Source organism: Eleutherodactylus coqui, chromosome 8 (assembly GCF_035609145.1).
Source record: "Eleutherodactylus coqui strain aEleCoq1 chromosome 8, aEleCoq1.hap1, whole genome shotgun sequence".
Taxonomy (NCBI): domain Eukaryota; kingdom Metazoa; phylum Chordata; class Amphibia; order Anura; family Eleutherodactylidae; genus Eleutherodactylus; species Eleutherodactylus coqui.
In genome coordinates, this window is record NC_089844.1 from 17,641,478 (window position 1) to 17,669,322 (window position 27,845).

General features: G+C 42.7%; 1 protein-coding gene across 16 annotated transcripts in view; it reads right to left on the bottom strand.

Moving 5' to 3' along the window:
- Positions 1 to 27,845, bottom strand: part of NEB (nebulin) — a 232,032-nt gene that overhangs the window by 50,569 nt on the left and 153,618 nt on the right. For 15 of the 16 annotated variants that reach the window (XM_066575214.1, XM_066575217.1, XM_066575208.1 and 12 more), the window contains 11 exons: positions 25,202 to 25,306; positions 25,008 to 25,112; positions 18,816 to 18,920; positions 16,114 to 16,218; positions 11,795 to 11,899; positions 7,401 to 7,505; positions 5,640 to 5,747; positions 4,951 to 5,055; positions 4,766 to 4,870; positions 3,111 to 3,215; positions 76 to 186 (listed from right to left, as the gene is read on the bottom strand). In XM_066575214.1, coding sequence (XP_066431311.1) covers positions 76 to 186; positions 3,111 to 3,215; positions 4,766 to 4,870; positions 4,951 to 5,055; positions 5,640 to 5,747; positions 7,401 to 7,505; positions 11,795 to 11,899; positions 16,114 to 16,218; positions 18,816 to 18,920; positions 25,008 to 25,112; positions 25,202 to 25,306 — 1,164 coding nt within the window. Of the gene's footprint in view, positions 1 to 75; positions 187 to 3,110; positions 3,216 to 4,765; positions 4,871 to 4,950; positions 5,056 to 5,639; positions 5,748 to 7,400; positions 7,506 to 11,254; positions 11,360 to 11,794; positions 11,900 to 16,113; positions 16,219 to 18,815; positions 18,921 to 25,007; positions 25,113 to 25,201; positions 25,307 to 27,845 lie in introns of all 16 variants that reach the window. The other variant, XM_066575209.1, reaches the window with a different exon arrangement.

Consider the following 27,845-nt stretch of genomic DNA (forward strand, 5'->3'; position numbering starts at 1 on the left):
CCATAAGTGAAACTCTTGGTGGTGCCCAGTCTGAACTCTGTAAGGTTTTGCATATGCCATCTGGCAGGAACTTACATCAGATACCAGCGTGCTGACGGATTTAGCATGAATGATCTGAGGTGTATCAGGAACAACTCCAAATTCTCCTTGGTACGTTCCTTTCTCATACTTCTTCTTATATTTCACCTGCAAAGACACCAAAATATCAGTTACTTGCACAAATAAAGTGCGCTTAGATGATTAAGACAAACGTCAAACGCAGAGAACTAAGACTATGAATATCAATATCATTCATCACATTCCTTTTGCGTAGATACTGTAACATCCTGTTCTGATAATTGACTTAAAGGGGTTTTCTGGAACTTTACTATTGATGACGTGTTCCCAGGATAGGTCATCAACGGGTGATTGTTGGGAGTCTGCCGCTTAGGATCCCTGCTGATCAACTGTTCGTTAGGCCCGCTGTCAGTGCAGACAGAGCTGGAAGCAGAGAGCTTCTATGACTCAGAGAAGAGATTTCACCCCGTTACCAGAGTCTGAGAGGGGCCCATTATTGGGATGTGAGAAGCTGGATGGTAGTATGGATGTAATGTCCCCACCGGGCCGTTCTGACCAGACTGTTAGGAGGTGTTGGGACCAGTGTATGTGTGAGGGCACACAAGGCGACCAGGCTCAAGACCCCCGACAGATCACCAGTAGAGAGGATCGTCTGACCAGACTGTTAGGTGGTGTTGGGACCAGAGGATGGGGGCACACAAGGTGACCGCGCTCAGGACCCCCTACAGACCACCAGTAGAGAGAAGCATCTGACCAAACTGTTAGGAGGTGTTGAGACCAGTGGATGTGTGAGGACACACAAGGTAACCAGGCTCAGGATACCCCCTACAGACCACCAATAGAGAGGAGCATCTGACCAGACTGTTAGGAGGTGTTGGGACCCAGTGGATGTGTGAGGACACACAAGGCAACCAGGTTCAGGATCTACAGACCACCAGTAGAGAAGAGTATCTGATTGTCCGACAAGCACCAGCAGCTCCAACTGTTTCATTGTCCGCCATCTAGAGACAAGTGGCGCCATTGTTACACCCGGGTGTTTGTTGGAATAATGTCCAGACTCTTGGCTGAAGGACATTTGGTCTCATGGCCCCATTACATGTACGGCCTTTGACATCCACCGTTGCCTCCACTTACAGTGGTGTTGTTAATAAGCAAAACTAGACTGCTATCGAATGGAACCAGGTTGTCTGGACTCATTCGTCTTCAGCAGCTGCCGATTAGCAGACTCTGTCCACAATTACAGCAGGCCCAATATCAGCAGATCTGTGGGGATCCTGAGTGGCAGACCCCCACTGATCAACTATTGATGACTTATCCTGAGGATAGGTCATCAACAGTAAAGTCCTAAAAGAACTTTTAACCATTCTTTATATGAGGTCGAAGCTCCAATTTTGTGTTGCAGAATTAGAAATTCCCTACGTAGACATAAAGCTTAACGGAGTTCTTCTACTAAATACACTTATTACTTATGTTGTAGATGTCTGATTGCTGGAGGTGATTGCTGGAGGTCTGAACCATGGGATCCTCAGTGATACCAAAACTGGTGGACTCCGAATACCTCAAATGAATGGAGTGGCATGACCAGTGCTCCAGTCATTTCTATGAGAGTGAGGGAGAGTGGTGCACTTGGCAATGGTCCTTAATCCATAGAAGTGACTGGAGCTGTGGTTTCACATGCACACCACCACTCCGTTCTCATGATGCATTCAAAGTCCATTGTTTTCAGGATCTCAGGGGTTCCTGGCGGTTGGATCTTCAGCAATCATTTATTCCCTATCCTGTGGATAAATATCTTCAGAAAACCCATTTAAAGATTAAATTGTTGCTGCCTGCATTCATCACTAAGGGGAGCTTACTATATACAATGTCTACATTGGATTCACTAATAAAACAGTATGAGGTAAACTCCTTAGCTCCCCCTAGTGACTAATTCATGCACCCAACCTTTTAACACTTAACTCTATGTTGCAGAGGAGATATAGAGCTATAAACATATATTAACATATCAATCAACATGGAATTTTGGAACTGGAACTGGAAACAAAGCATCTGTTACAACTTAACCCTCCTGGGAAACCGTGGTGTGCAATGAGTTCCCCTTCCAAACAGACACCAGGATCTGGCATCTGAAAGGGCTAGTGCACCCAAACAAAGTCTTCTCCTCCCAATCCTATCTATATTAGGCATCGTTTCCTGTGGAGGATGCCTGAGCATTGTGGTCATTTTGGTCTGCTTAAGGTTCCATTGCAAGTTTGCTCTGATTCTCTGGTTCTTGCCATTTGGCTATTCCTGACTACATTCCTTTTTCCACTCCTGGCCCTAGCTTGCTATACTGATCATGCTTCTGTCGGCTCCTTGCCCTGACCTCTAGCCTGATTCAGTGCTAAACCTGTTTCCTCTGACCCAACTTCTGTCTTGTTCCTCATACTGAAGTGTGCTGCCTGCCATGACTGTCTGATTATACCCCTGTTCATACCCTCAGGTACTTCACCTAGGCCTCTAGTAGCGTCAGCTGCCACGGTGCTGGACAACGTCCAGAGTAACGGCCTGGGGACCCCACAGCAAAGTAAAGGGTGAAGGCCGGGGTACCTCAGGTGTCGCCTCGGGATTTCGTCCAAAGCCTGACAAGTCCGTGGCTCAGTGGTTGCACATCCACTGAAGCAAACAGTGTCAAAAGATGGATATTCGTTTTCAAGCAAGTGGTATTGAGCACAGAAGCATCCATACAGCTCGGTACAGATCTTTCACAATGGGACTCTATGGGTGATGAATGCCACTGTGTGCCATGGCCATATCCTCCGACAAAAGGCTATGAGGTGATGTGAACTGGGCTTAATACAATGCTGTTTTTATAATATTTAACCCTTAATAAGCCTTACACAATCAAAGTTTACTGCCTGATGTTTTTCAGTAAGGGCAAAGAAAACTTCAACCTCTCAGTCTGGGGATGTCCACCCAAATGTGAAGAACTCTGAAGATGTTATCATCTTTGTGCACTAATTCCTCCATCCTGACAATAAGTAGGATAAGTTGGTTATTTGTAGGTTACTCACATTACTGTTCATTTCTGCATTCCTGAGAGCGAGGACAGTGTCCTTGTCATCGGTCACGGAGAGCTTGCATCCTTTCTGGAACTCTCTGTCTAGTTTGTATTCATACTAAAAAGAAATATGTGATTTAATATGGAGACTTATATGAAGATCGCAAGAGCCAACACACAGATACACAGCCCTGCCCAAATCTCACATACAAGGACTGTACTGGATCAGTCTAATGGCTTATATATGCTACTGTTGTCTTTTGTGGCCGAGGAGCTTTTGGTAGCTTTTGGGCACGAGGACCAGGGTACGACTCTACTCCACTTTATACCTGTACCACTGCATGTACAGCATGTAATGATACTTCTTAGCAGATCTGGCTTCAGCTGTATGTGGGCCTTTGAGTGATAAAGCCGAGAAGTGATGAGTGAACTTTTGAAAAGTCCAGTTCAGAATTTTGGCAAAAAGTTTGGGTTGGTCCAAATTGGTTTGTACCGAACCAAAACTTCACCAATACTCCTAAAACTGCTGTATAACACAATCTAAAATCCATAATGGCCTTGTATAATATTCATAGGTACCTAGGAGTGTATCCAAGTACTTTTGAGCTGTGTTTAAGACTAATTTAATAAAAGAGTAAAAACTGAAGAAAAAGAAAGAAAGGAAATTTTTAAGGAAAAATAAAAAAGGGAGAAGAAGGAAACAAAAGAAGAAGGAAAGAGAAGGAAAAAAAGGGGAAAATAATGGTTTTCCTTCTTGTTTTTCCTTCTTTCTCCTTCTCCTCCCTTCTTCTTTAGCCTTATTTTTTCCTTCTTCTCTTAGTGGGTTCAGTTGAAACAAACCACCAAGATTCAGGCCAAACCAAACTTTTAGCAAAGTTTGACCCAAAATAACATTTAACTGTTTTTGTTCACTCAACACTAAAGCCAAGCTATGTCCCTTCTCTAAAGTTGGCCATACACATTAGATAGAAGTAGGGGCTCCTGCCCACTTGCGTTTTTCTTGCGCATTTTTTTCACACGATATCGCTGCGTTTTTTTCACGCCATTGTCAATGGGACTTTCTAATGTTAAAAAAGCACCGCAAAAAAATTGCAAAGCACCGACTTGCGATAGTTTTTTAACATTAGAAAGTCCCATTGACAATCGCGTGAGAAAAACAGCGATATCGTGTGAAAAAAATGTGCAAGAAAAACGCAAGTGTGCAGGAGCCCAACAAAAGATCTTTTGTAAATAAAAGATCTTCTATCCAGCTATCAGATAAAAATGTCACACGCACTTGACTTCCTTCCAAACAATGACTGTCACCGTCAACTGAACCAATCACCCATTGTTTTATTTCACCGGACGAACAATCACTTTGGTTGAAATCGGACTTTATCATCAACTATAATCTAATGCGTGTGGGCAGCTTAACCCACCACCAGGCCTACCTAGATTACCATGGACCCCCAAGCCCAGTAAAGCCCAAGCATCAGCCCAGGTTTGCCCGCTACTCATGTTGGTCCTGATTGTTAACAATGTAACCCCAAAGGGAGATTGCTCATGATTATCTATCATTTCTTTTCTGCTTGATACCGATGAAGTACTACAATGGTAACATTTACTCAGTATTGATATGAATGAAAGTCAAGCAGTGGTTCAGATGTCTCCAAGAAGAAGGTTACTTACATCGCTCTGCTGCAAAGATGATTTTGCATTCTGCACAAAGTCGGGTCTGTCGGCAGTCCATTGCCATTGAGCCTTTGTTGCCTCATACTTCTTCTTGTAATCCAGCTGTAGAAAGAATGAAGAGAATTCATTTTCAGTTCGAGGAGACATGGCTTATGATGAAAGCCAGTAGAGGGACAACTTACATTGCTAATGGATTTGTAGGCGTCTTTGGCCGTCTTGATCTGCACAGCATCGGCCACCATGGTGCAGTGTCCTCGGCTCTTCTCATACAGTTCCTTATATTTCAGCTATGAAAGAAAAAAAATTCAATTACTAATCAATATAATTCACATCAGTGTAAGGGTCCTTGTATATGGGCCAATCACTGCTTTAAATGAGCACCAAGACGATCGGTGTTCCTTTAACTGGCCTTTACACGGGCTGATCAGACTGTACTAGGGAGCGAACGATTGTAAATGTGATCATTCGTTCCGCATGGAGAATCATCCCTGACAGCAGCACATGCCCATTCACACAGGAAGACATGCAGCCATCAATAATGATCTATTTCGCTGTACAATAGATGTGATCAGTCAACAAGCCTACTGATTTTGCTAGAATTTGGACCTGCTGTCCACAGGCAAGATCAAGCGCTAAACTATCTCCGTCAGTTCCACTGAAATGAGTAGAGTAACGTATGCTCAACCACTGCTCTACTCATTCAGAGGCCTTCGGGACCCCCGTACTCACGATCAATTGGTTTCCCAGAGGTCGAATCCCCACCAATCAAATCCTTATCACCTATTGTGTGGATAGGGCATAACTTGGCACAAGCTCTTTAATTGTAAGGTCAGATGATGATTAGCCCCATCATCGTTAGGTTCATACATACCTCACTGATCTTGTCTTTGACCTTGCGAGCATGTATCAGTGATGGCGTGTCATGGATCGTGGTGTAGGCCTTGGCTTTAGCTTTGTTCCAATCCATTTTGTAAATGATCTGCAGATGTGGAAGAAAAACATTTATGCAGGAGGGAAAGTTATTCTCTCTGATGTGGAAATCTAGATGGCGATTGCTCCTTATGTTTAACCTGCTACTGGTGTCTTCAAATCAGTGAAAAGTATATGCAACAAATTTTCAAAAAATTCTAATTTTGAAAGTAGGTAAAAACTAAGGGTAGAACATCAGCTAGCGATGGGGGAATCTGGGAAAATTTGCTTTTGCTGGTATTTCCACCAATGGGTGAATGTCTTGTTGTGGAGCCACATCTCCCCCATATAAAGGAAGCCTGTAATAGTGATTTTAGCATATAACTCCATCCTAATAACAGAGGGGTGATGTGAAGGGCAGCGTATTCACACCTGTTTTTCATTTCTAACTGCTGCCATACCTACAAAATTTTTCCACCAGACTGGTCAATACTGTCTCCACTTGTTTATCCTAAAACCTTCCCCATGCCTAATGATTGACATATGCAGCTCCTCCACACCATAGACCTCCAGGGACATTAGATATGAACCCTTATCCAGAAATATTAGATATTATTCCATAGCACACCCTAAACCTCAAGATATTTTAGATATGATTCCCTATCTAGCCTGGACTTCCAGGTATATTGGATGTTAACGCATATCCACCCTAGATTTCCAGGGATGTTTGATATTATCCCATAACGTACCTTAGACCTCCATGGATATTAAATATTATCATAAAATACAGAAGTAGCAATCGTCAACATGATGGGTGCATTGTGATAACTCCATTTACAGCATTGTAGTACATTGTAATTGAGTTATCATAACATGATAAATGTCAAGTTAGCATTTGCTACTTCTGCATCCTAGACCTATAGAGATATTAGATATGAACCCATATCTACTCCAGACCTCCAGGGATATTAGAAGTTAACGTATAAGCACGCTAGACCTCTAAGGACGTTAAATATTGACCCATATCTGCCCTAGACCTCCAGGGATATAATATAATAATCCATATCTACCCTAGACCTCTGGGGATGTTAGATATTCACCCATATTCACCTTAGATCTCCAGGGATATCATATATTAACCCATATCTACCCTAGACCTCTGGGGATGCTAGATATTCACCCATATTCACCTTAGAACTCCAGGGGTATTATATATTAACGCACATCTACCCTAGACCTCTGGGGATGTTAGATATTCACCCATATTCACCTTAGATCTCCAGGGATATCATATATTAACCCATATCTACCCTAGACTCCAGGCATATTATATATTCCCCCTAGACCTCCATGGATATATACTGATTCATATCCACATTAGAACCACAATGAATATAGATATTAACCCATAACCGACCTAAACAGGGATTATACAAATTACCATAAACCCTTTCTTCACCGTAGACCAACAGAACTACTAGGTATTATCAACTTTACCAATCTAAGACTTTTATGAATATTACAAGGCCATAGATACTAACCCCTAGGCCACCCTTTGCAAACACGTGTGGTGTAGTACATGCAGACAGGAGGCAAAGTGAGTAGAATCAGGGGGAATGTGACCATCTTCAATGTTTTGGAACCACCCTTTATCAAGGAGCCCGTGTAGCTAATGCTCTATGGACACTACAGCTCTGTGTACTTCAAGGATCACAATACTCACGTCACTGATCTGTTTTCCGGCCTTCTGAGCTCTGTTGTTCTCGGGCGTGTCTATGACTGACGTATACTTGTCTTTGCCCTTTTCATAGTGTGCCTTATACTTCCACTGTAGAGAAGAGCGCACAGTCATATACACCATATCAGCATACGGCTCTCATTTGATTTATTAGGCTTGAACGTGTCGTCTCAATAGTTATAGGTGTTTGTTTTTTTTTTGGTTTTCAATAATATAGGATAACAATGATATACAATGAAGTGTATACTAGTGTGGTATACAGTATAACAGGGTAATATATAATGAATTATGTAATAATGTGGTATACAGCATAATATAGTATATGTAATATAACAGGTTAATATATAATGTACTATAGTATACAGTATAGCATAATGGTAATATTTAATATAGTGTATAATAATGTGGTATACGGTATAAAATAGGATAATATATAATGTGGTATACTGTATAATATTGTATGACCGTAATACAAAATGTAGTGTATAATATTTGTGGTATACAGCATAATACAGTATGACAGGGTAATATATAATATAGTATATAATAATGTACCATAGTATACAGTATAATATAGTGTATAATGATGTGGTATACAGTAGGATTTCGTATAACAGAATAATACATAATGTAGTATATAATAATTTGGTATAATGTTCCACAATATACTATAGAATATGACAATGTAGAGTTGAGAGTACAGTGTAGAAAACTTTAATGTAATAAAGTATCAGGCAGTATATAATGTAGTATATTATACTATTATATAACATAATATAACAGTAGTATAGTAGCATAGCATCACTTAGTATAGAAAGAAGTATATTAATATGTGGTACAGCGGTATAATAATAAAGCATGAGATTGTATATAAGTATATTGAATATGTGATATAATATATAGTAGAGTACAGCATCACTTACTATCTAATGAGGTATATGAATATGTGAAATAACATGCTATGTTGCAATATAGTATAATACTATCGAACAAAGTACATTAATATGTGTTATTGTAAAGTGTAATATATTAGAGTATTACAGTATCAGCTAGTATATAATAAAGTCTATTTGTATATAGCATGGTATGGTACAGTATTGTATAACGTATATCAGTGGAGAGTATAATATATACTATAGAGTATTTCAGTAATATAGCATTAGTATATAATAAATATGATATGAAGTATACATACTATAGCTCAGTACAGTATAGTATAATATAGTATACATAGTGTAATATGATAAAGTATAGTGTAGACCCCTACAGAATCAGACAGTATGTACTGAAGTATATTATTACATGGTATAATATATTATAACATAGCAGCTACTATATGTTCTTACTGAATATTTTTAGATACATTTCTATATGATTAAAGCCACAAGGCTATCAATCTCCACAGCAGTCCAGCTGAAGCATCCTCACACCATGCCAAACACAGACGAAGCCGTCTACTGCAGACCGACAGCAACAACTAACTTTTCTGAGACATATAGCATGCAGCTAGAGGAGGTGAATGTGATCATCCCTGTCCACCAGCATGTCACAAGAGATAATGCCCCCCCCCCCCCTCCCCACGTCTGTGAGCCCCCTGGACGTGCAGCGCTACCTGTCTCCATCCCGCAGCCTGAGGATTGGTTATATCATTGTAGTTGTGCAGCCTCATCTCTCCCACGTTACATCTCCTTAGTGACACAATTACACTTGCTTGTCAGTGTGAACGCTCCACATTAGATTGCTGTTACTTATCCGATGAGCTGGACAAGTGCTCTTCTCCTGCCGGATGCATTGTCTCCCATCAGGATGAGCGCGGCCCGGCACGCACTACAAAGCTCCGCTCGCCTGTTAGCAGGACTTAGATTGCTCAGTGCTCATTATGAAGCAGTGACATCCGCCGTCAGACCCGACCTCCCCATACATTGTGGTGATTAGGGATTCTGAGCCATCGCTATACATCCTGAGCTGCAGACATTAATATGCCGTGGTGAGCGGAAAAGAAAAGCTTAGCCTTGAGCCCGTAGATTGTCTACATGGAACCGAGAGGAAAGAGCTTCACCTGAAAATAGGAATATCTACACTAACGGCCCCTTTATTACCCCCCCATCTAGTGGCGTTGGACTCCTTTGGCCTTCAGAACTGCAGCAGTTTGTCATGTCGTAGATCCTACTCGGTGATGAAACCGTCCTGCAGGAATATCGGCCCCTGCGGACAGGAAGCTTCTTGTAGTTGCCGCTGATTAAATGGCGGTGCTGACATGTTCTGATCAGCTGACAGGAAGGGGTCAGCGATTCATGCTGCTTGCGCCAAATTCTGACCTCCCATCAGCAACAGAAATCTGGACCCATCTGACTAGGAGATGTTTTCCCGCTGCTCAGTGATACAAGTTTTGCGCTCTTTTGCCCGCTGGAGTCTCGTTTTTCTGTTTCTCTTAAACACAATGGCGCTAGAACTGGTCATCTGCTGTTATAGCCATCCATGCTAAGGAACGGCGAGTTGTATGTTTGGACACGTTAGTTGGAGCTCCAGCGTTGTATTTGGCTGCTCCTAATTGTGCAAAAGCTGTTGATCAGAACGATTCCTGACATCCTCCTCTGACTCCTTTCGGTGATGAGTTGTTTCCGTCCACAGGATCGGTATGCTCTCCACACCGTTACAAGAGAACTTCCCCATGGTTGGCAGTGAGGCCCCGGCTACTCTAGTACTGATGACCCGGCCTCGTTGGAAGTCTCTCAGATCGCTGGATTTTACCATCTGGTGTGGATTCACATTGAAACTGATCCACAGAAAGCTTGTCACGTGATTTTATGCTCCGGGGTCATGGTTATAAATTCCTTCCTAGGAAGAGCCAATTGTGAGAGGGCCGGGGGTCTAATGATGAGGCTATTCAAGGGACACCTATATTGAGATACCTATTCAGCGCCCTCTAAACTTCAACTCCCAGCTTGCAACTGTCAGGAAACAGGAGACCTAGTGTTACAACTGCCGGAGAGCCAGAGACTGGAGGCTGGTGCTGCTGATCCTTAGCAGATGCTGCATGATTGCCCCAATTGTGATCATAGAGCAATGATTCCCAATCAGGGCGCAACGAGAACCTGGCGTGCTTCGAAAACCTCCTATGGGCACCGTAAGGGGAGAGAAGAGAGAGGGAGAGACAGAAGGAGAGAGATTTTTTGCTAGGAGTGCCATGCAATACTAATCTTTTGACAAGGTATGGCACAAAACCAAAGAGTCCCGACCTGAACCCTACTGGACATCTTTGGGATGAACTGGAACGTTGGGTCGGGAAATATGAACAGCGTCCGTCTTATTTGACAGAACTCATCAGATATTTGCAGGATGAGTGAAGGAAAATACCAGCTTATCAGACCTTAGTAGAAAGTATCCACGGGGAGTCATTAGACCCTAAAGATTGCCATATAGAAATATACACTACTTGGGATTCTTGCTCAGGTGCCCAACTACTTTTGGTAGGATAGTGTAGTTGGACGGCCTTAGTTTGCGGTTTGATTCCAAGAGGTGTTGTGGTTTCCATTGAGGTTCTGGTGTTTTTGACGGATGTTTTTGAGACTGTGCTATTCTTACTGTCCGAAACATGGAAACCCCATAGAGCTGAGCCCAGAGCTTTAGATGTATCATTTCCGTTAGCGATATACATGTCTGTATGATATTACAGTGTTTTAATAACTATCTAAGTGATTCTAAGATTAATTACACCTAGTCTACGAGCGGGGGAGATTATTGTTAGATTAGTCCACAGTATGGCAGCATTTGTATGGGTAAGATGCTTAGTGCGCTTCAATACTGGTAACAGTGTCAGATACAACTAGTCATATTACCTGACTCCACATACTGGTGTTGTATATGGCCCGTAACATGTCTGGCCTTCGAATTTCATTGCACCCGTGTTCGAGCAGCATCTTGGCCTTAGATTTGTACTTTTTCTGTTCATGCAAAGACCAACGGAGGACAGAAAAAACATGTAAGACGGCACTAGATCCCTTGAAGTGCATCAGGAGGGATGTAGGCGGAGATCCGCTATGTACCGGGTCTAAACATGGCAAACCATAGGATCTGGTCCTACTAAAGTCCTCTTTAGTCATTTCTAACGAGGACAACAATGGTTTTATTTAATTTTGTGTATTTTTTTTTACATTTAATCAGCTTTAATTTCATATTTTCAGATCTGTATATTCCTCGGTTTGCCATGCTTCCGAGTACATCAAACATTCATCGAAAGCTCACTCAAACCGGTCGGAGACAGTTGAGTGGCAACCACATCAGAAGGTAAGACATCCTAGCTGCAGACACCCTACACAGACGGAGGACAGAACGGCCACAGGCCACCTTGTGCCGCCACTAGTGGGCACCCTCGTTACCTGACTAATCTGTTCACTTGCACTCTTAGCCAGAAGGTTTCTAGGATCGTCCACCACAACGCTGTATTGTGTTTTCCCCTTCTCATACTCAGCTTTGTATAATTTCTGCTCAGAACAGCACAGGGGGAACAGTTATATAGCAGCGGACTTTACAAGTTACCTTGTAAGAATAACAGTAATTATGTGGACAACCTTCATGGCAATCTTCAAACTTAAAGCGGTTGTCCACAAGATAGGTCATCAATAGTAGATAGGGGGGGGTCTGACGGCCAGGATCCCCACCGATCAGAAGTTCGCTGGGCCAGTATGCTTGTGCATTAAGTTGATTTCTGCAGAAAGCAAAGCACTCCGTTTCCACTGCAGTGGCCAGGTTTGGTATTACAGGCATTGAAATAAATGGGAACGTTGTCTGTAATTCCAAGCCTGGCCACTTCAATGGGAATGGAATTGTCTGTTTCCTGCATAAATGATCTCAGTTCATGAGCGCATTGGCCGAACAAACAGTTTGATCTATGGGGAAACCGGGGGGCAGACCCTCAAAAATGTACTATTCGTGGCTTGTCCGGAGGATAAGCCATTAATAGTTTACAACTGGACAACCTCTTTAAAGGGATTTGGTCATCTTCTATGAGCCACATAAACTAAAGTTATAGGTTCACAGGAGCTTAGACCTTCCTCCCTGTTCCCTCACTGTCCACTCATGGTATATAACAAACTACTTATTGGTGCGGTCATAATGAGGAGCACTGGTCCTGTGAATGTCAGTGTGGGCATACGTAAGTAGTCCGCTGTATACAATGAATGACAGTTTTGTGGGATAAGGGCTCCTGCGAGAGTGATAATGGCCCAATTGAAAGCAATGGGCAATATCGCATTAAGAAAGGAGACGCTGCGATTTGTTTTTTTCACGCAGCATTGCAGGAGTTAAACCATCACAAATGAGAATGAAACCATTGGAAATGATTGGTTTCCTAATCATGCGTTTTCATTCACTTTTGCGATTTTCTCGCCAGGGAGGAAGGCAAGTGTGAGCGTTACCTCGGACTCAGGACCTCAGCTCCTATGAGCTATAACTTGGGCTTATGCTTCTCATAGTGGCTGACAGAATCCCTTTAAGAAAACAATAATAATCGTACTAATCGTTACTACTGATAATTTCATATGTCAGAATTCTAGATATGTAAAAAATAACATAAACAATAAGATAAACTGTATAAAAGGTACATTTAAAGTGTTGTTTCAGGACATGAATATTGATGACTTTTCCTCAGGATAGGTCATCAATATCCAATTGTTCGGGTCCAATGCCAAGGACCCCACTGATCAGCTGTTTGAAGAGTCTCTTCTCAGGCCTGTGATGCCATGCTCATTGGTTAAATGGTCTTTCATCAGCTCAGTCATACTCAAGTGAATAGGATGGAGCTGCTATACCAGACACCGCCACTACCATATGTATAGCGCTGTGCCTGGTATGCATTACAGAGACCCCAGTTCTCCTGAGTGCTGCAGCCTTTTCAAACAGCTGATCGTTGGGATCTCACAGATCACATATTGATTACCTATCCTGAGGACAGATCATCAATATCCAACTCCTGGCAAAACCCATAAAAGGCAAACAATAATCTCTATAATATTTCTAATTAAACATATAGCAAATAATATAAAAAGTCTATATGGAACTTAAAGCAAAGTGAAAGGGAGAGAAAGACAGAAGTAATTAGTCATTATATTCCATAAGTTCATATATGTAATAATACATTTATTGGACATTTCTAGCAGCACTTTCATCTTTTACGTTAAAAAACTGAATCCTAGATAATTATTGCATAAATTTGCATATAATCATCGTTAATCGTTCTCTTATTGTCCTATATGACTTTTAGTTATAAAGCTGTTATTCTGTATGTGTAAGGACTCACAGGGGCGGAAGCAGTTCTGGTCCGTGAAACATGCGGTAATCGCGGACTGAAACCGCTCGTATTTACTGCGTATTTCGGTACTTTTGCGGTTTTTTTGCACGTGTATCTCAGGTCCACAAAAAAATGCAAGAAGCTCCAGAGGATTTCCCCTGCCTTCTTGCTTATAATGTATCACCCGTGTTCGCTGTGTATTTTTAACACTGCTACAGACTTGCAGGGGCGCTTTTAGTCCAAAATAGGACAGACTGCGATTGTTTTCACGCATGTAAAATCTGTGCAAGAAAACACACATATGAGCACCGCAACGCAAGCCTATGGGGTTGTATAAAATACGGGCGGAATACGGAAACCAAACCCGCCCGTGTGAGTGAGCCCTAATAATGCAGTATTACTGTTTAAAGGGACCCTGTCACATTGAACACGCTGTCCTAACTGCAGGCAGCGCGTTCCGGAGCCCGAGGAGCCGAGAAGATTGACTTATAGCTTTGTAGGAAAAGATTCGGTATAAGGGACCCTGTCACTGGCGATGAACACGGTGAACTTAGTTATGGTGGTCATAGGGCAGTTCCCGGGACTCTGGGGATGTATATTTTATGCTGTGCTGTCACCCCTGCAGGTCAGTGCACAGACCGCGTATCGCTCGCACCCCTATTGATCTCTATGGGTGCGCACAAAGCGCACGCTACAGCCAGAGCGCTTCCTAGTATTTTGTCTTTGTGCACCAAGTTTACATCTTTCCTTCCTAGTCGAATATTCTCATGGAAGTGCAATCAATACCCGGCAAGGCTTTCATGTACGCGAGCCATTAGAGCGTGCTGCCTGCCGCACTACTCCCATGAATGGAAGCCCCTATACCATGTAGGTGTGATGCAAGTTATAGAACACCATCTTTGATTGATTTACTTGAGGACGCTTTCCCTGTATTATTGATCGGGTATTGATGCTAGTTGTGTTGGACCCATGCTGTTTCGTAAGTCTGTTCTTGGCATACATTAATTAATGCTCATCAGTAGATGCTATGTGCCTGGCAGCAGCAGGGGTTCATTGTTCCCTTTTGTATTGGCGCAGAGACCATTGTTTTACTGTATTTTCATATATATTCCTACTCATCCTTGGCTTAAGAATAAAGGCCCATTTACACTCAACGATTATGGCTCAAAATCCGTACAAACGAGCGACAGTGACACGTGGCCATAGTGCATTTGTTTACTTGTCGTTTATCACTAAGGTTCAGCCTGCATAAAAATGGTCATTAGTTTGTATGTTTTTTGCTTAATCTAAATGCCATTCATTCAGTCATTTGAAAAACTGAACAACTTGAGGGAAGGAGTGAAGGTTTGCCTTGCAAAACACAATGACTATTTTTTTTATACTCGTGCCTGCGGAAGACATTGGCTTATCTTCACACTAATTAAAACCCTGCTGGCCAGAGATTCCTCGTATAAACACCTGCCCACCTGAGCAAACAACGTACACATAGTTTACTTTGGCTAATGAGGGAAATGGAGAGGATTTCAAACAATTATCTGTATGTTTAAATGCTGAGCATTTCTATGCAAAAAAGTTGGTAATTTGTTCGAAGCTAATGGTTGTGTGTACATGGGGCATAAAGATGGCGGTCTCATCAGTATCAATCAGTGGGTAAGGCCACCCACTGGACTCTTACACCCCAAATGAGAAGGAATTTATATGAATAAATTAAAAGTTATACTGAGTCTTTTCCTGCCAACTATACAGTATATCTACTGACACAATCCTGCTGGTACAGAACTACAATTACCCCAAGTACTGCTAATCGTCTACTTGTAGCTTAATAGAGGCTATCAGATAACATAATATAATAAAGTGTAGAGATAAACACTAAATATATATGTTGTAGGTAAAATGGTTGTCCCACTATTAGCTATGGTGACCAAACTCAATAGTTGATCAATGGGTGGAAACGTTGACGCCCATCAGTCTGAGTGTATGGAGATTTTTTGCTGCAGGAAGCAGGCAGCTCCATACATTGATTAGTGACCCAGGTTGGTACTGCAGTCTGAGTCACATTAAAGTGAGTGGGACTCAGCCTGCAGTACCAACCCTGGCCACTCCAATATATATGGTGCTGTCTGCTTTGGGCAGCAAAACAGCTCAGTACATAAAGGGCCCTTTTACACGAGGCAATAAATCGTTCAGTGTAAATGCTGCCCCGACTGAACAACGAACGGGAATTTGTTCACTTCTCGTTCGTCGTTCAGTTGATACGCTAAATCTGCTATTGATGAGCTACCATGATGATAGATCACCATTAGCTAGAAGTGGGATGACCCTTTATGTTTATCCAACAGCATATAATGGTCAACGGGTCATCGTTGCCTTTAGATTATACTCTAGAGCCGTTCTTTGCGGTCACGTTACCTCGTTCGCCAGCTGAGTCGCATACTTGAAGTGGTTAAACAGAGGCGTGTCGGCCGTGTATTTGAATACTGACTTGGTCTTTTCAAAGGACTGACGGTACTTGTACTGCGGAAAGAAGGAAATAACAGCGCAATTAAATATGTTTTTCTTGTTATGCAGAATATTCTACTCATATAGACGCCATCCTGCAACAACATAAAGGGGCGCATCTCCGGCCCTTAGCCCCGCCCCCGTCCCGCCTCCTATCATTGAAAATAGTGCAGAGGGGCGGAGAGGAGGCAGAGAGGGGGCGGGAGCCTCAGTTCCTGCTTCTGGCTCTTCCAGGCTCCCCCCCCCTGCAGATGAGGACACCGTATATCGGCTCGGCGTGAAAACCGAGCCGATATACGCTCTTGTGAACGCAGCCTTAGTTTGCGCTTTCTAACTTTTAGACAGTATTAGTAAATTTGCCCCACTGCCCTTTATAGGAGAGTGTTGTGGGCATGCTGTGTGACCTGTACGGGAAGGTGAGCTGTGACCATCACCTATTCACTTCTATGGGACGGGATTATGGGCATGTTCTGTGATATTTGCAGGGTGGGGAAAGAGGTTAGCTGTGACATTATCTATTGTGAATGGCAGATCCTGTGTTCCCTATATACCAGTGTAATCTCTTACTATAATTCTGCCTGTGATGATAAGGAGATGAGGAGGGGAGGAGGTGAGCTGTGACACCTATTGTGAATGATGGGTCCTGTGTTATCTATGTATAGGTGTCGCCTCTCAGTGTAATCCTGCCTGTGATGAAAATAAGATAACGGCGGAGAAGTTTACTCTACAGAACAGGAAATGTCAGACTATTATTAGGCCTAGTGGTCAGTGTGAGAACTGCTGGATTTTTAAGACTTTTTGAAATATAGATTGTGACATCAAAATGTAGAAATGAGAGATCACCAAATATTCTTGAAAAATACATTGAACATAAAAACATGATTTATGCAAGAGGTTATTTTCTGATGACACATTCCCTTTAAATCTTCCAGAGATGCTTCTGCATTCACTAACCCAACAGGGAACTAGTGGTGATTACTGTGTTCAGGGGGTGGTTTATGATGAAGGCCTGTATCAGGGATAGTACTTACCTGCTAAAGGTAAGTATCATATGTGTATCACATCCAATTCATGTTTGGCTATAAGTTGTGTGATTGACCTTTTGGATGTAGGCCCATGTGGTGCTGTATGAATAGATCTACACTGACAATAGAGCAGTATGTTACTAGGAACATACATCTACAGGAACAAGCTGTAAATCATGTGTGTAACTACGGGGTTAACTGCGGTAATAAGGCCCAGCAAACAAGTTGGCCAGCTGGGTGGGATATACTGTAGATCTGGGTGGGATATACTGTAGATCTGGGTGGGATATACTGTAGTGCTAGGTGGGATATACTATAGAGCTGGGTGGGATCTACTAAAGAGCTGGGTGGGATATACTGTAGAGCTAGGTGGGATATGCTATAGAGCTGGGTGGGATCTACTATACAGCTGGGTGGGATATACTATAGAGCTGGGTGAGATATACTGTAGAGCTAGGTGGGATATACTATACAGCTGGGTGGGATATACTATAGAACTGGGTGAGATATACTGTAGAGCTGGGTAGGATATACTGTAGTGCTGGGTCGGATATACTGTAGAGCTGGGAGGGATATACTGTACAGCTGGGTGGGATATACTATAGAGCTGGGTGGGATATACTGTAGAGCTAGGTGGGATATACTATAGAGCTGGGTGGGATATACTATAGAGCTGGGTGGGATATACTGTAGAGCTGGGTGGGATATACTGTAGTGCTGGGTGGGATATACTATAGAGCTGGGTGGGATATACTATAAAGCTGGGTGAGATATACTGTAGTGCTGGGTATGATATACTGTAGAGCTCGGTGGGATATACTGTAGTGCTGGGTGGGATATACTGTAGTGCTGGGTGGGATATACTGTAGAGCTGGGAGGGATATGCTATAGAGCTGGGTGGGATATACTATAGAGGTGGGTGGGATATACTGTAGAGCTGGGTGGGATATACTGTACAGCTGGGTGGGATATACTATAGAGCTGGGTGGGATATACTGTAGAGCTGGGTGGGATATACTGTAGTGCTGGGTGGGATATACTATAGAGGTGGGTGGGATATACTGTACAGCTGGGTGGGATATACTGTAGAGCTGGGAGGGATATGCTATAGAGCTGGGTGGGATATACTGTACAGCTGGGTGGGATATACTGTAGAGCTGGGTGGGATATGCTATAGAGCTGGGTGGGATATACTGTACAGCTGGGTGGGATATACTGTAGAGCTGGGTGGGATATACTGTACAGCTGGGTGGGATATGCTATAGAGCTGGGTGGGATATACTGTACAGCTGGGTGGGATATACTGTACAGCTGGGTGGGATATACTATAGAGGTGGGTGGGATATACTGTACAGCTGGGTGGGATATACTGTAGTGCTGGGTGGGATATACTGTAGTGCTAGGTGGGATATACTGTAGTGCTGGGTGGGATATGCTATAGAGCTGGGTGGGATATACTGTAGAGCTAGGTGGGATATACTGTAGAGCTAGGTGGGATATACTGTACAGCTGGGTGGGATATACTGTACAGCTGGGTGGGATATACTATAGAGCTGGGTGGGATATATTGCATGCCCCTATACTTACTGCGCTGTAAAGCTGTTTGTTTTGTCCTGCCAGTGTGAAATCTGGGGTGTCCCAGGCATAGCAGCCGATTCCCCTCAGCCAGGTCAGATCTTCTTTGTACTTGAACTGCAGGTAAAAATAGATATAATTAGTATTTCATTACTAATCATTCAGTTCTTCAGATCAGATGACTCAGATGTGGATAGATGAGAGGAGCATATACAGGCTAAGGCCCCGTACACATGGCTGTAGTACAAATGGGTTCCTGATCTGCTGCCCATTGATCCCCGTGGCCCCCGCTGTAACGCCTGGCACGGATTTCATAGGTTTGTTCCACTAGCAAAGAGCAGCGTTTGCCTGCCAGATCCAACTCATCTGTGTGTTATGTGGTGATTTACTCTCACTTGTCTCCTGTTTTCAACAGCTGACAACTGCTAGCAATGACCACAATGAAGGCCAGCTCAGTCATAGCCATTTCACTACTTAGATGCCGCAGTCAATACTGACCACGGCACCTAGACAATTAGCGTGGGAGGCAAGCCCCCCTCTATCTCCCCATTACCCCGAAACACGATCACTGGGTGCTGATGAGTTGCCATAACAGCCTGGGACATAGTGAAGGTTTTCGGGGTTGCCGTGTACAGATGCCTATTAAAGGGGTTGTCCAGTTGCCAGATGATTTTTTTTAAGCATAGGCTCAAATGTGTTATAATAACATAAGCAGGGGTACTTGCCCATCCTTTGCCCTGGCGATTCAGCGCTGCAGCCCCGCCATCCTTCCAGGCTTTGTTGTGAAATAGATGCCACTTGACCAGTGAAGCCAATCAGAGACCGCAGCAGTCTGGTGCCGAACTCCTGGCATCACCACTCAGATGCTGGGAGCCATCATGCCAGGAGAACAGCACCTGACTGCTGTGGCCTCTGATTGGCTGCATTAGTCAGGTGGCATCCCACAACAAAGATTGGGAGGGCTGCAACACTGGATTGCTGTGGCAGAAGGTAGATAGATACGTACCACTGTTTGTCATTTTAACACATTTGAGCTTGTACTTAAAAAAATCTTCCGGCAACCGGACAATCCCTTTAAGCCCTGCCTGTGGGCTTAATAGGCAACAACTAAATATACTATATAATGCAATGCAGAAGTATTGCAGTACATGTTACAAGTGAGAAAGTGATTGAAAGTGCAAATGTGAAAGGTTAATAAAATATTAAAGGTTAAAAACACATTTTCTCATAAAAAATCTAAGTAATACAAAAATATAATTGTTACCACGATGTTCATAAAAGTCTGAGCTAGTGAACACCACAAAAAACACAACACCGCAACGCCAGAACTGCACTTCTTTCATCTCATCTCCACAAAAAAATTGAATGAAAAGGGATTAACCCTTTTCAATCCAATTTGTATCCTGGTTTTCCTAGGAGGCTTACTCTTTTTCTGCCGTTATACAACAGCGCTATCTGCTGGCTAAAGCCAGTACTGCATGAGGTGACACGTTGGATAGGCTCCGACAGCAGAGAGGTTGGCAATACACAGTAAGAGAACCCCGAAGGACGTCTTCCAACATCGAAGCTATGCAGCCTTAAATCATAATGTCTTCAGAGGTCAGACAGCGGATTGGAAAGGGTTAAAAAGTCCCCTGCCACGACCCAAAATAAAAACGTTATGGGGATCAAAATGTGCGCAAAAAGGAAAAGGTTTTTTTTTAAGTAGTAAAACATAAACGCATTCTATAAATGCGGCATCGCAGAACGCAGCGACACGTTGTGTCTACACACTGACCCCCACAGAGAATCGCACATTTGTGTTTTCGGTTGTTTTTTATTCCACCTCACTTATAGTTTTTCGCAAGGTTTTCAGTAAATCACATGAAACAATAAATGGTGCTAATAAAAAATACAACTCGTCCCGCAAAGAAAGCCTTCATGCGGCTTGTTGACGAAAGACATACAAAATTATGGGAAAAAGAGGGAAATCCCTGGTCTTTACAGAGTCAGGGCTCCACCCACTTTCATTTCTTTAACGCGATTGTCAATGGGACTTTCTAATGTTACAAACGCATCGCACAAGTATCACAAAGCACCGACCTGCGATGCGTTTTTTAAGTTCCATTGACAATTGCGTTAAAGAAACGACAAGCTGCCGTCCACGGGAGATGATTTATCGCCGGCGAATCACGCTGTCTGAAGCTTTCCGTAGCGTTGCTATGGAAACGCAGGGTCGGTGTCCACGAGCGGAGAATCATAGCGTTTCTCCGCTCGCGGGATCTAAATTGCGGCATGCCGTGATTCACCACGCAGAGCTGTCAGCTCTCACCTGCTCCACAGATCTCCGCCGCGGGATATCGCTACACCCATGGACAGGCAGCCTTAGGGTGCGTTCACACGTGGGACTTTCTTGGCCAATTGTGAAACGGCCAGACATTGTTTAAAGAACAGATTGCTTTCAATGTGTTTTTTCTCGTGAGTGCTTGTCCTCTCGGGCGATGGCGCACTACATGTCCAATTTTTGGGCAATTCTGTTTCAGAACCGCCTATTATTTCATATGGCAGCAAAAAGAAATTGCTCGCATGTAGACGCGGTTTTCATGCCAACGCGATTCTTCTATTTTTCCGATACAACATGCAATTTTCCCCTGCGTTTAATGACGTGATGCGTTTTTCTCGCAAAGTACATAGCACTCACAGCAGAAATCGCAGGCTGAGGCCTCTTTAACACTAGCGTATATCAGACCGCCGTTTTCACGGTCGGCCGATATACGCTGTGATCTGATGCACTAGATTCCAATGCATCTGATCACATGGCCGTATTCCTGCAACGTAAAAGCGCCCGGCCGGCCAATATAGCGCCGGGCATTTTTTACGTTGAGCCAAAAGATAGTCCTGGAACTATCTTCTGGGCTGAAATACGTCTGTGGGAGCCTATGACAGCCGCCGGAAAAGGGAGGTGGGAGGGAATTTAGCAGCGTGACTGCTAAACCCCCTCCCTCTTCTCTTCCCCTCTCCGGCTGATTGCAATGGGAGGGGGTGGAGCTAAGTGACGCCTCCTCCCATTGCTGCCTACAGACAAGGGATGGGGGCAAAGCTAAGCTACCACCCATTACCCACAGCCAGCAATGGGAGGAGGCGGGACAGGGTGGTGCTTACCTCCGCCTCGTCTCACCCCCCTCCCATTGCAATCAGCCAGAGGGGAGGAGAGCAGAGGTGAGCCAGCGAGGGTGAGAGAAGGGGAAGGGGCAACAGCATGGCAGCCTTGGCGTACATGTGCCGGGCCGTCTGAATGGGCGCACAAACATTAGATTTGTGCATCCGTTCATGAGGTTTTATACCTCACATCATAGCGTATATCAGCCGGCAGCCGATATAAGTTAGTGGGAATAAAGCCCTAAGAGTGCGATGCATTTTTTGGCAACCGAACTGCCCCGTGTGAATGGAACCTCAAACTAAAAAAGTGTTTTTCTCACAAGACCTCCGATAGGTGATGGCGATGTTTGATGTGAATCCTCCATGCATTAGTACTTTATACTACATTGTACTTCCATCACTCTATCCTTTCCTTGGAGTATATTACTATAACTGCAGGGGACCTCAGAGCTGATTACATTGTGGTCCTTCTATTCTTTGGAGCCGTGTTTACAATGTGCTGTTAATGACACAATTCAGGTAAGATCCAATCAACCTCTCCATGCTGTCATTATCTCTATATTAATTAGTTTTTCCTTGGAGAAGAAGACAAATTCAATTAATTCTGTGGATGACCATTATTATATTGATTCCAAACCTCAGAAGCTTTGTTAGATCAGTTTTGATGGACGTGCTCAGAATGTAATCTCTGAAGGCGGGTTCATACGTGATGCAAATCAGTGGGCGATCCATGTCACAGTGCGCACATGTTGCATGCAGATTTAGTGGCAGCTTGTGCTGAGGATTCACTGAGGATCTGAGGCCTCGCTCACATGAGCGTGTTTACGCGGCTATTTAGGGTGTGTTCACACTTGCTACTTACACCACTTATCCACAGTATATTTTGGTGTGGCTCTGCATCAAAAACCGCATCAAAAACCGCATCATTGAGTGCAGACTTTATAGAAGACTAGCTGATATACCCGGCTTCGCCCGAGTTAATTTGGTACTGGTGTTTATCTGGTGTTCACACGGAAAAGCTTATGAAGTCGTGGTTACTTATGAAGTAATGTTCACCATTTTGCATAGTTCTCTGCGTTACTCAGGAAACACCATGTGGAGGTAACCATGCGACGTTTCCTTCATATAAAATGACATCAGGAAGTGAGAGAATTAGATTACATACGTAAAATTTGGACGCTAATTCTTTTGCACATAGAATTGTATAATGGAGTTGGGACCCATTAGCTTTTCCTCTTTATGACATAATCAATGCTCCTGCCAAATTTCACGTTTCTATGACACCGGAAAGTGAAAAAATTACATTCCGCACGTAAAATTTCGACGCCAATTCTTTTGCGCTAGAATTTAATAATGGAGTTGGGACCCATTAGCTTTTCCTCTTTATGACATAATCAATGCTTGTGCCAAATTTCACGTTTCTATGACACCGGAACGTGAAAAAATTACATTCCGCACGTAAAATTTGGACGCTAATTCTTTTGCGCATAAAATTGAATAATGGAGTTGGGACCCATTAGCTTTTCCTATTTATGACATAATCAATGCTCGTGCCCAATTTCCTGTTTCTATGACACCGGAAAGGGAAGAAATTACATTCCGTACGTAAAATTTGGACGTTAATTCTTTTGCGCATAGAATTGAATAATCGAGTTGGGACCCATTAGCTTTTCTTATTTATGACATAATCAATGCTCGTGCCAAATTTCCCGTTTCTATGACACCGGAAAGTGAGAAAATTACATTCCGTACGTAAAATTTGGACGCTAATTCTTTTGCGCATAGAATTGAATAATCGAGTTGGGACCCATTAACTTTTCCTATTTATGTCATAATCAATGCTCGTGCCAAATTTTAAGTTTTTAAGGCATTGGGAAGTGACAGATTTAGATTATGTACGTAAAATTTCGACGCCAATTATTTTGCGCTAGAATTGAATAATCGAGTTGGGACCCAATTACTTTTCCTATTTTGGAGATAATCTATGCTTGCGCCAAAATTCATGTTTCTACGATATCGGGAAGTTGGAGAACTTTTGGCGAGTCAGTCAGTCAGTGAGTCAGTCAGTGAGTCAGTCAGTGAGTCAGTCAGTCAGTCAGTCAGTCAGTCAGTCAGTCAGTCAGTCAGTCAGTGAGGGCTTTCAGCTTTATATATATAGATGATATAGAAGATAAAAACTGAAAGTGAAAAAATGGGCCTCTACCTAAATGGAAAGAAGACTAAAATTATGACAACTGCAAAAAATGGCCAAATTCAAATCAAAATTTGAAAATGAGGCCATAGAATGAGTGCGAGAATTCAACTTCCTTGGTTCAGAAACTGACCAGGCTGAGAATCTATAGCATTGGAGGAGCGTGATGTTAACCATGGACAAAATCTGGGAAAGTAGGTATATCGGCATAGCAACTAAACGCAGGATAGTGCAAACCACCATTTTTCCCATAGCCATGAATGGATGTCAGAGCTGGACTGCGAGGGAAGCCAATAGAAGGAGGCTTGAAGCATTTGAGCTGTGCTGATGGCGAAAGCGGCTGCATATACCCTGGATGGTGAGAGTAACAAACAGAGGAGTCCTGAATTGTATCAGACTTGATATATCACTGGAGGGCGGGATGGCCGGACTAAGAATCACGGAGGACAAGATGACTGGACTCAGACTCACGCATTTTGGCCATGTAATGCAAGCAGAGTGGCTAGAAAAATCTAGAATGCTTGGACAGATCAATGGCAAAAGAATACCCAGCCGCCAAAGGACACAATGGCTGATACTGGCCTGGATATCACACAACTGAAAAAAGCAGTGCAAAACTGAAAAACATGGAGGGAGCTCGCCTTCAGGGTCGCCGAGGGCCGTGAACGACTAAATGGCTAACAACATCGTCTACAGAAAGGCAATCCCATATTAAGTGGCATTTGTATTGACTATCTAACAAAAATTTGGTGCATTTCGGACCGGTCACAATAGGCAAAGGAGTGCTGCCTGCAAGAAGCGGTTCCCTTTGTAAAGCCAATTAGTGCCAACAATAACTGTTAGTAGTGGGTTATCATGAAATGTATTCTACTCACGTCACTAATGGAGTCTGTGACCGCACGATGATGGAAGTGCTCAGGACGGTCGGGGATGGACCGCCATACACCCAACTGGCTGACATACTTCTCCTTATATTTTACCTAAAGACAAAAGCAAGATGGCAACTCTAAACCTGTGCGCTTATACCATGATGTGCTAAAGTACGAAGCCCAACGTACAATATACTTACATTGCTGATGTCATCAGTAACCTTGCGATGGTAGACGATATCCAGCGCGTCCTTCACGGTGTGGTACTTGCCTTTGGCATGCTCAAAGGTTTCCTTATAGCGCAGCTAAAAATAAGAGAAAAGGAAATTAATGATTAAAATCTAAATAAAGTAATTCATAGTGTTAACCCTGTCCTGCTGCGCTCCTTTTCGTTTTTTCGTTTCCATTTTCCCTCCCCACTTTCAAAAAATCATAACTTTTTCATTACTTTGGTGACATAACTACACGGGGGCTTGTTTTTTTGCGGGACTATTTGCATTTATCAATTGGAGTATTTAACGTACCATATAATGTATCGAAAAACGATTTCTAAATAGGGTAAAGTGAAAAAAAAATTGTGCCTTTTTGGCGTTCGTGATGCAGTAAAATTGACATGTTAACCCTTTCCAATCCAATTTTGGGTTCAGGGTTTCCTAAAAGGCTTTCTCTTTTTGCTGTTATACAACGGTGCCATCTGCTGGCTAAAGCCAGTGTGTGTGGGCCAGAGAGGCTCCGACAGCGGAGTGGCTGGCAATAGACGGTAAGAATACCCTGTCGGACGTCTTCTAACATTGGAGCTGCACAAGCTTCAATCAGAATGTAGGAAGATGGCAGGCTGTGGATTGGAAAAAGTTAATTAAATACTATGGGTCAGTATGGTTACAGCCATACCAAATTAGACATTTTTTCTTCTATGTAGTGCTGCTAGAATGAAATTAAAAGATTACATTTTTATACAAAGTTAGTCTGTCGATGGTTCTTTGTGAGGGCTTGTTTTTTGCAAGGTGACCCGTATTTTTATTGATACTGTGCTGGTGTGCATAAAACTTTTTGATTGCTTTTATTATTCAATTTTTTTCCTTGAAAATGGGGAGACCAAAATAGTGTAATTCTGGTATTATATATTTTTTTTCTGCCAGCTTTTACCATGTGAGATTAATAATGTGATACTTTAACCCTTTCCAATCCACTGTCTGACGTCTGAAGACATTCTGATTGAAGGCTGTACAGCTCCGATGTCGGAAGACGTCCGACAGGGTATTCTTACTGTATATTATTGGCCACTCTGTTGTCTGGGGCCTCTTCAGCATGTCCCATACCGCAGTACTGGCTCTAGCCAGCAGATGGCGCTATTGTATAATGTTAGAAAGAGAAAGCCCCCTAGGAAACCCTAAATTTAAAATTGGATTGCAAAGGGTTAATAAATTGGACTTTTATGGACGTAGCGATGCCAATTTTTCTATCTTTTTTTACATTTTCTTGATGCAACAACTAGAAAAAGTTTTTTTCTTTAAACTGTTACTATTTTTCATTTTTTCTAATAATTAAAAAAAACTTTGTACTTATTTTTTTCATGAACATTTGATTGTTTCTGTAGTATAATACAATAATATAATGATATAACATTGGTAATAGGCTGATCTGGATGGACGTGAGTCTTTTATCGGCCTTGCATACTATGTTACTATTTAACATTATTTTGACAAGTATTCCAGTAAGACCGATCCCACTCCACACAAGGACACCCGATATGTAAATGTGTTCATTGATTCAGTACCACTATTTTTTCAGTTATTTTCCCTTGAGGCTCCTAAGAAATGGTTACAATTGGATGTAATGATGATTGTAAGGCAGATAGCCGCCCTGGGAACATGAACTAGTGCTGCTGTGATAGAATTCCGGCATAAGTTCCACTAATTTTGGTGCATATCGAGTTAGACAAATTTACTATTGGTTTGTACCAAAAAAAGACACAAGCTTTGAGTAAAGTGAGGTTTTTAGACAGATTTAAGAAATTTGCAAAATGACATAAAAATGACTCCACATTTCTAGACATATTTAAATTCACCGACATCCTGCGCCCCTCAATGAATTTGTGACATTCTCTGCTGGGAAAGGCCAAAAAAAGCTGCCAGAAAAGTTGCCATAAAAATTCCCCTGATGATAAATCCCCCCCATAAGGCCTGATCTATCATTATCAGTGTCTCATATATTGGCTTGATATGTAAGCCCTTTATCATAAGATGCGCCCAATACAGTAAGCAACACACGCCTCTTAATATATCAGGCGCATTTTGCGTTCAAACCAGTAGGCCAAACCTAAAGATATCTGTGTCAGATACAAGTGGGCTTAGATTTCAGTTTCTCCTAAGCCAGAACTATTTTTTTTAAGTGCTGAGGTTGGTGGAAACTCAAAAAGTTGCCGTTCTTGCAGAATAAAGCATAACTGTGCCAACATTGTGACTTCTTGATGCCAGAATCCTGACACAAAGCCTTTAATAGATTTTCTTCCTAGATCTTTTTTAAAGTCTGTCCCTCACGGACTGCCATTCTACAAATATCTCTTAAGAAATATGGACTCTGGCAAATCCTTAAGTTGGCACCTTGACAGTTGAGGTCTAACTACTTTTTTAGTACCATTACATTATATAGGCTTGTGAATGCAGATTTGTACATTGTATAATGGAGAGGTCCAGCTGTGACACAGTAATAGGCCCCAAAGGTCGAGCAGAAGGCAATCCCATTTGGAGGTGCCTTCACTTGGCACTAGGGTCCACGTCTTATAGGTTGAGTCACAAATAACGTATTAGATCATATCGATGACAAGTTTGTGATGCAATTTAA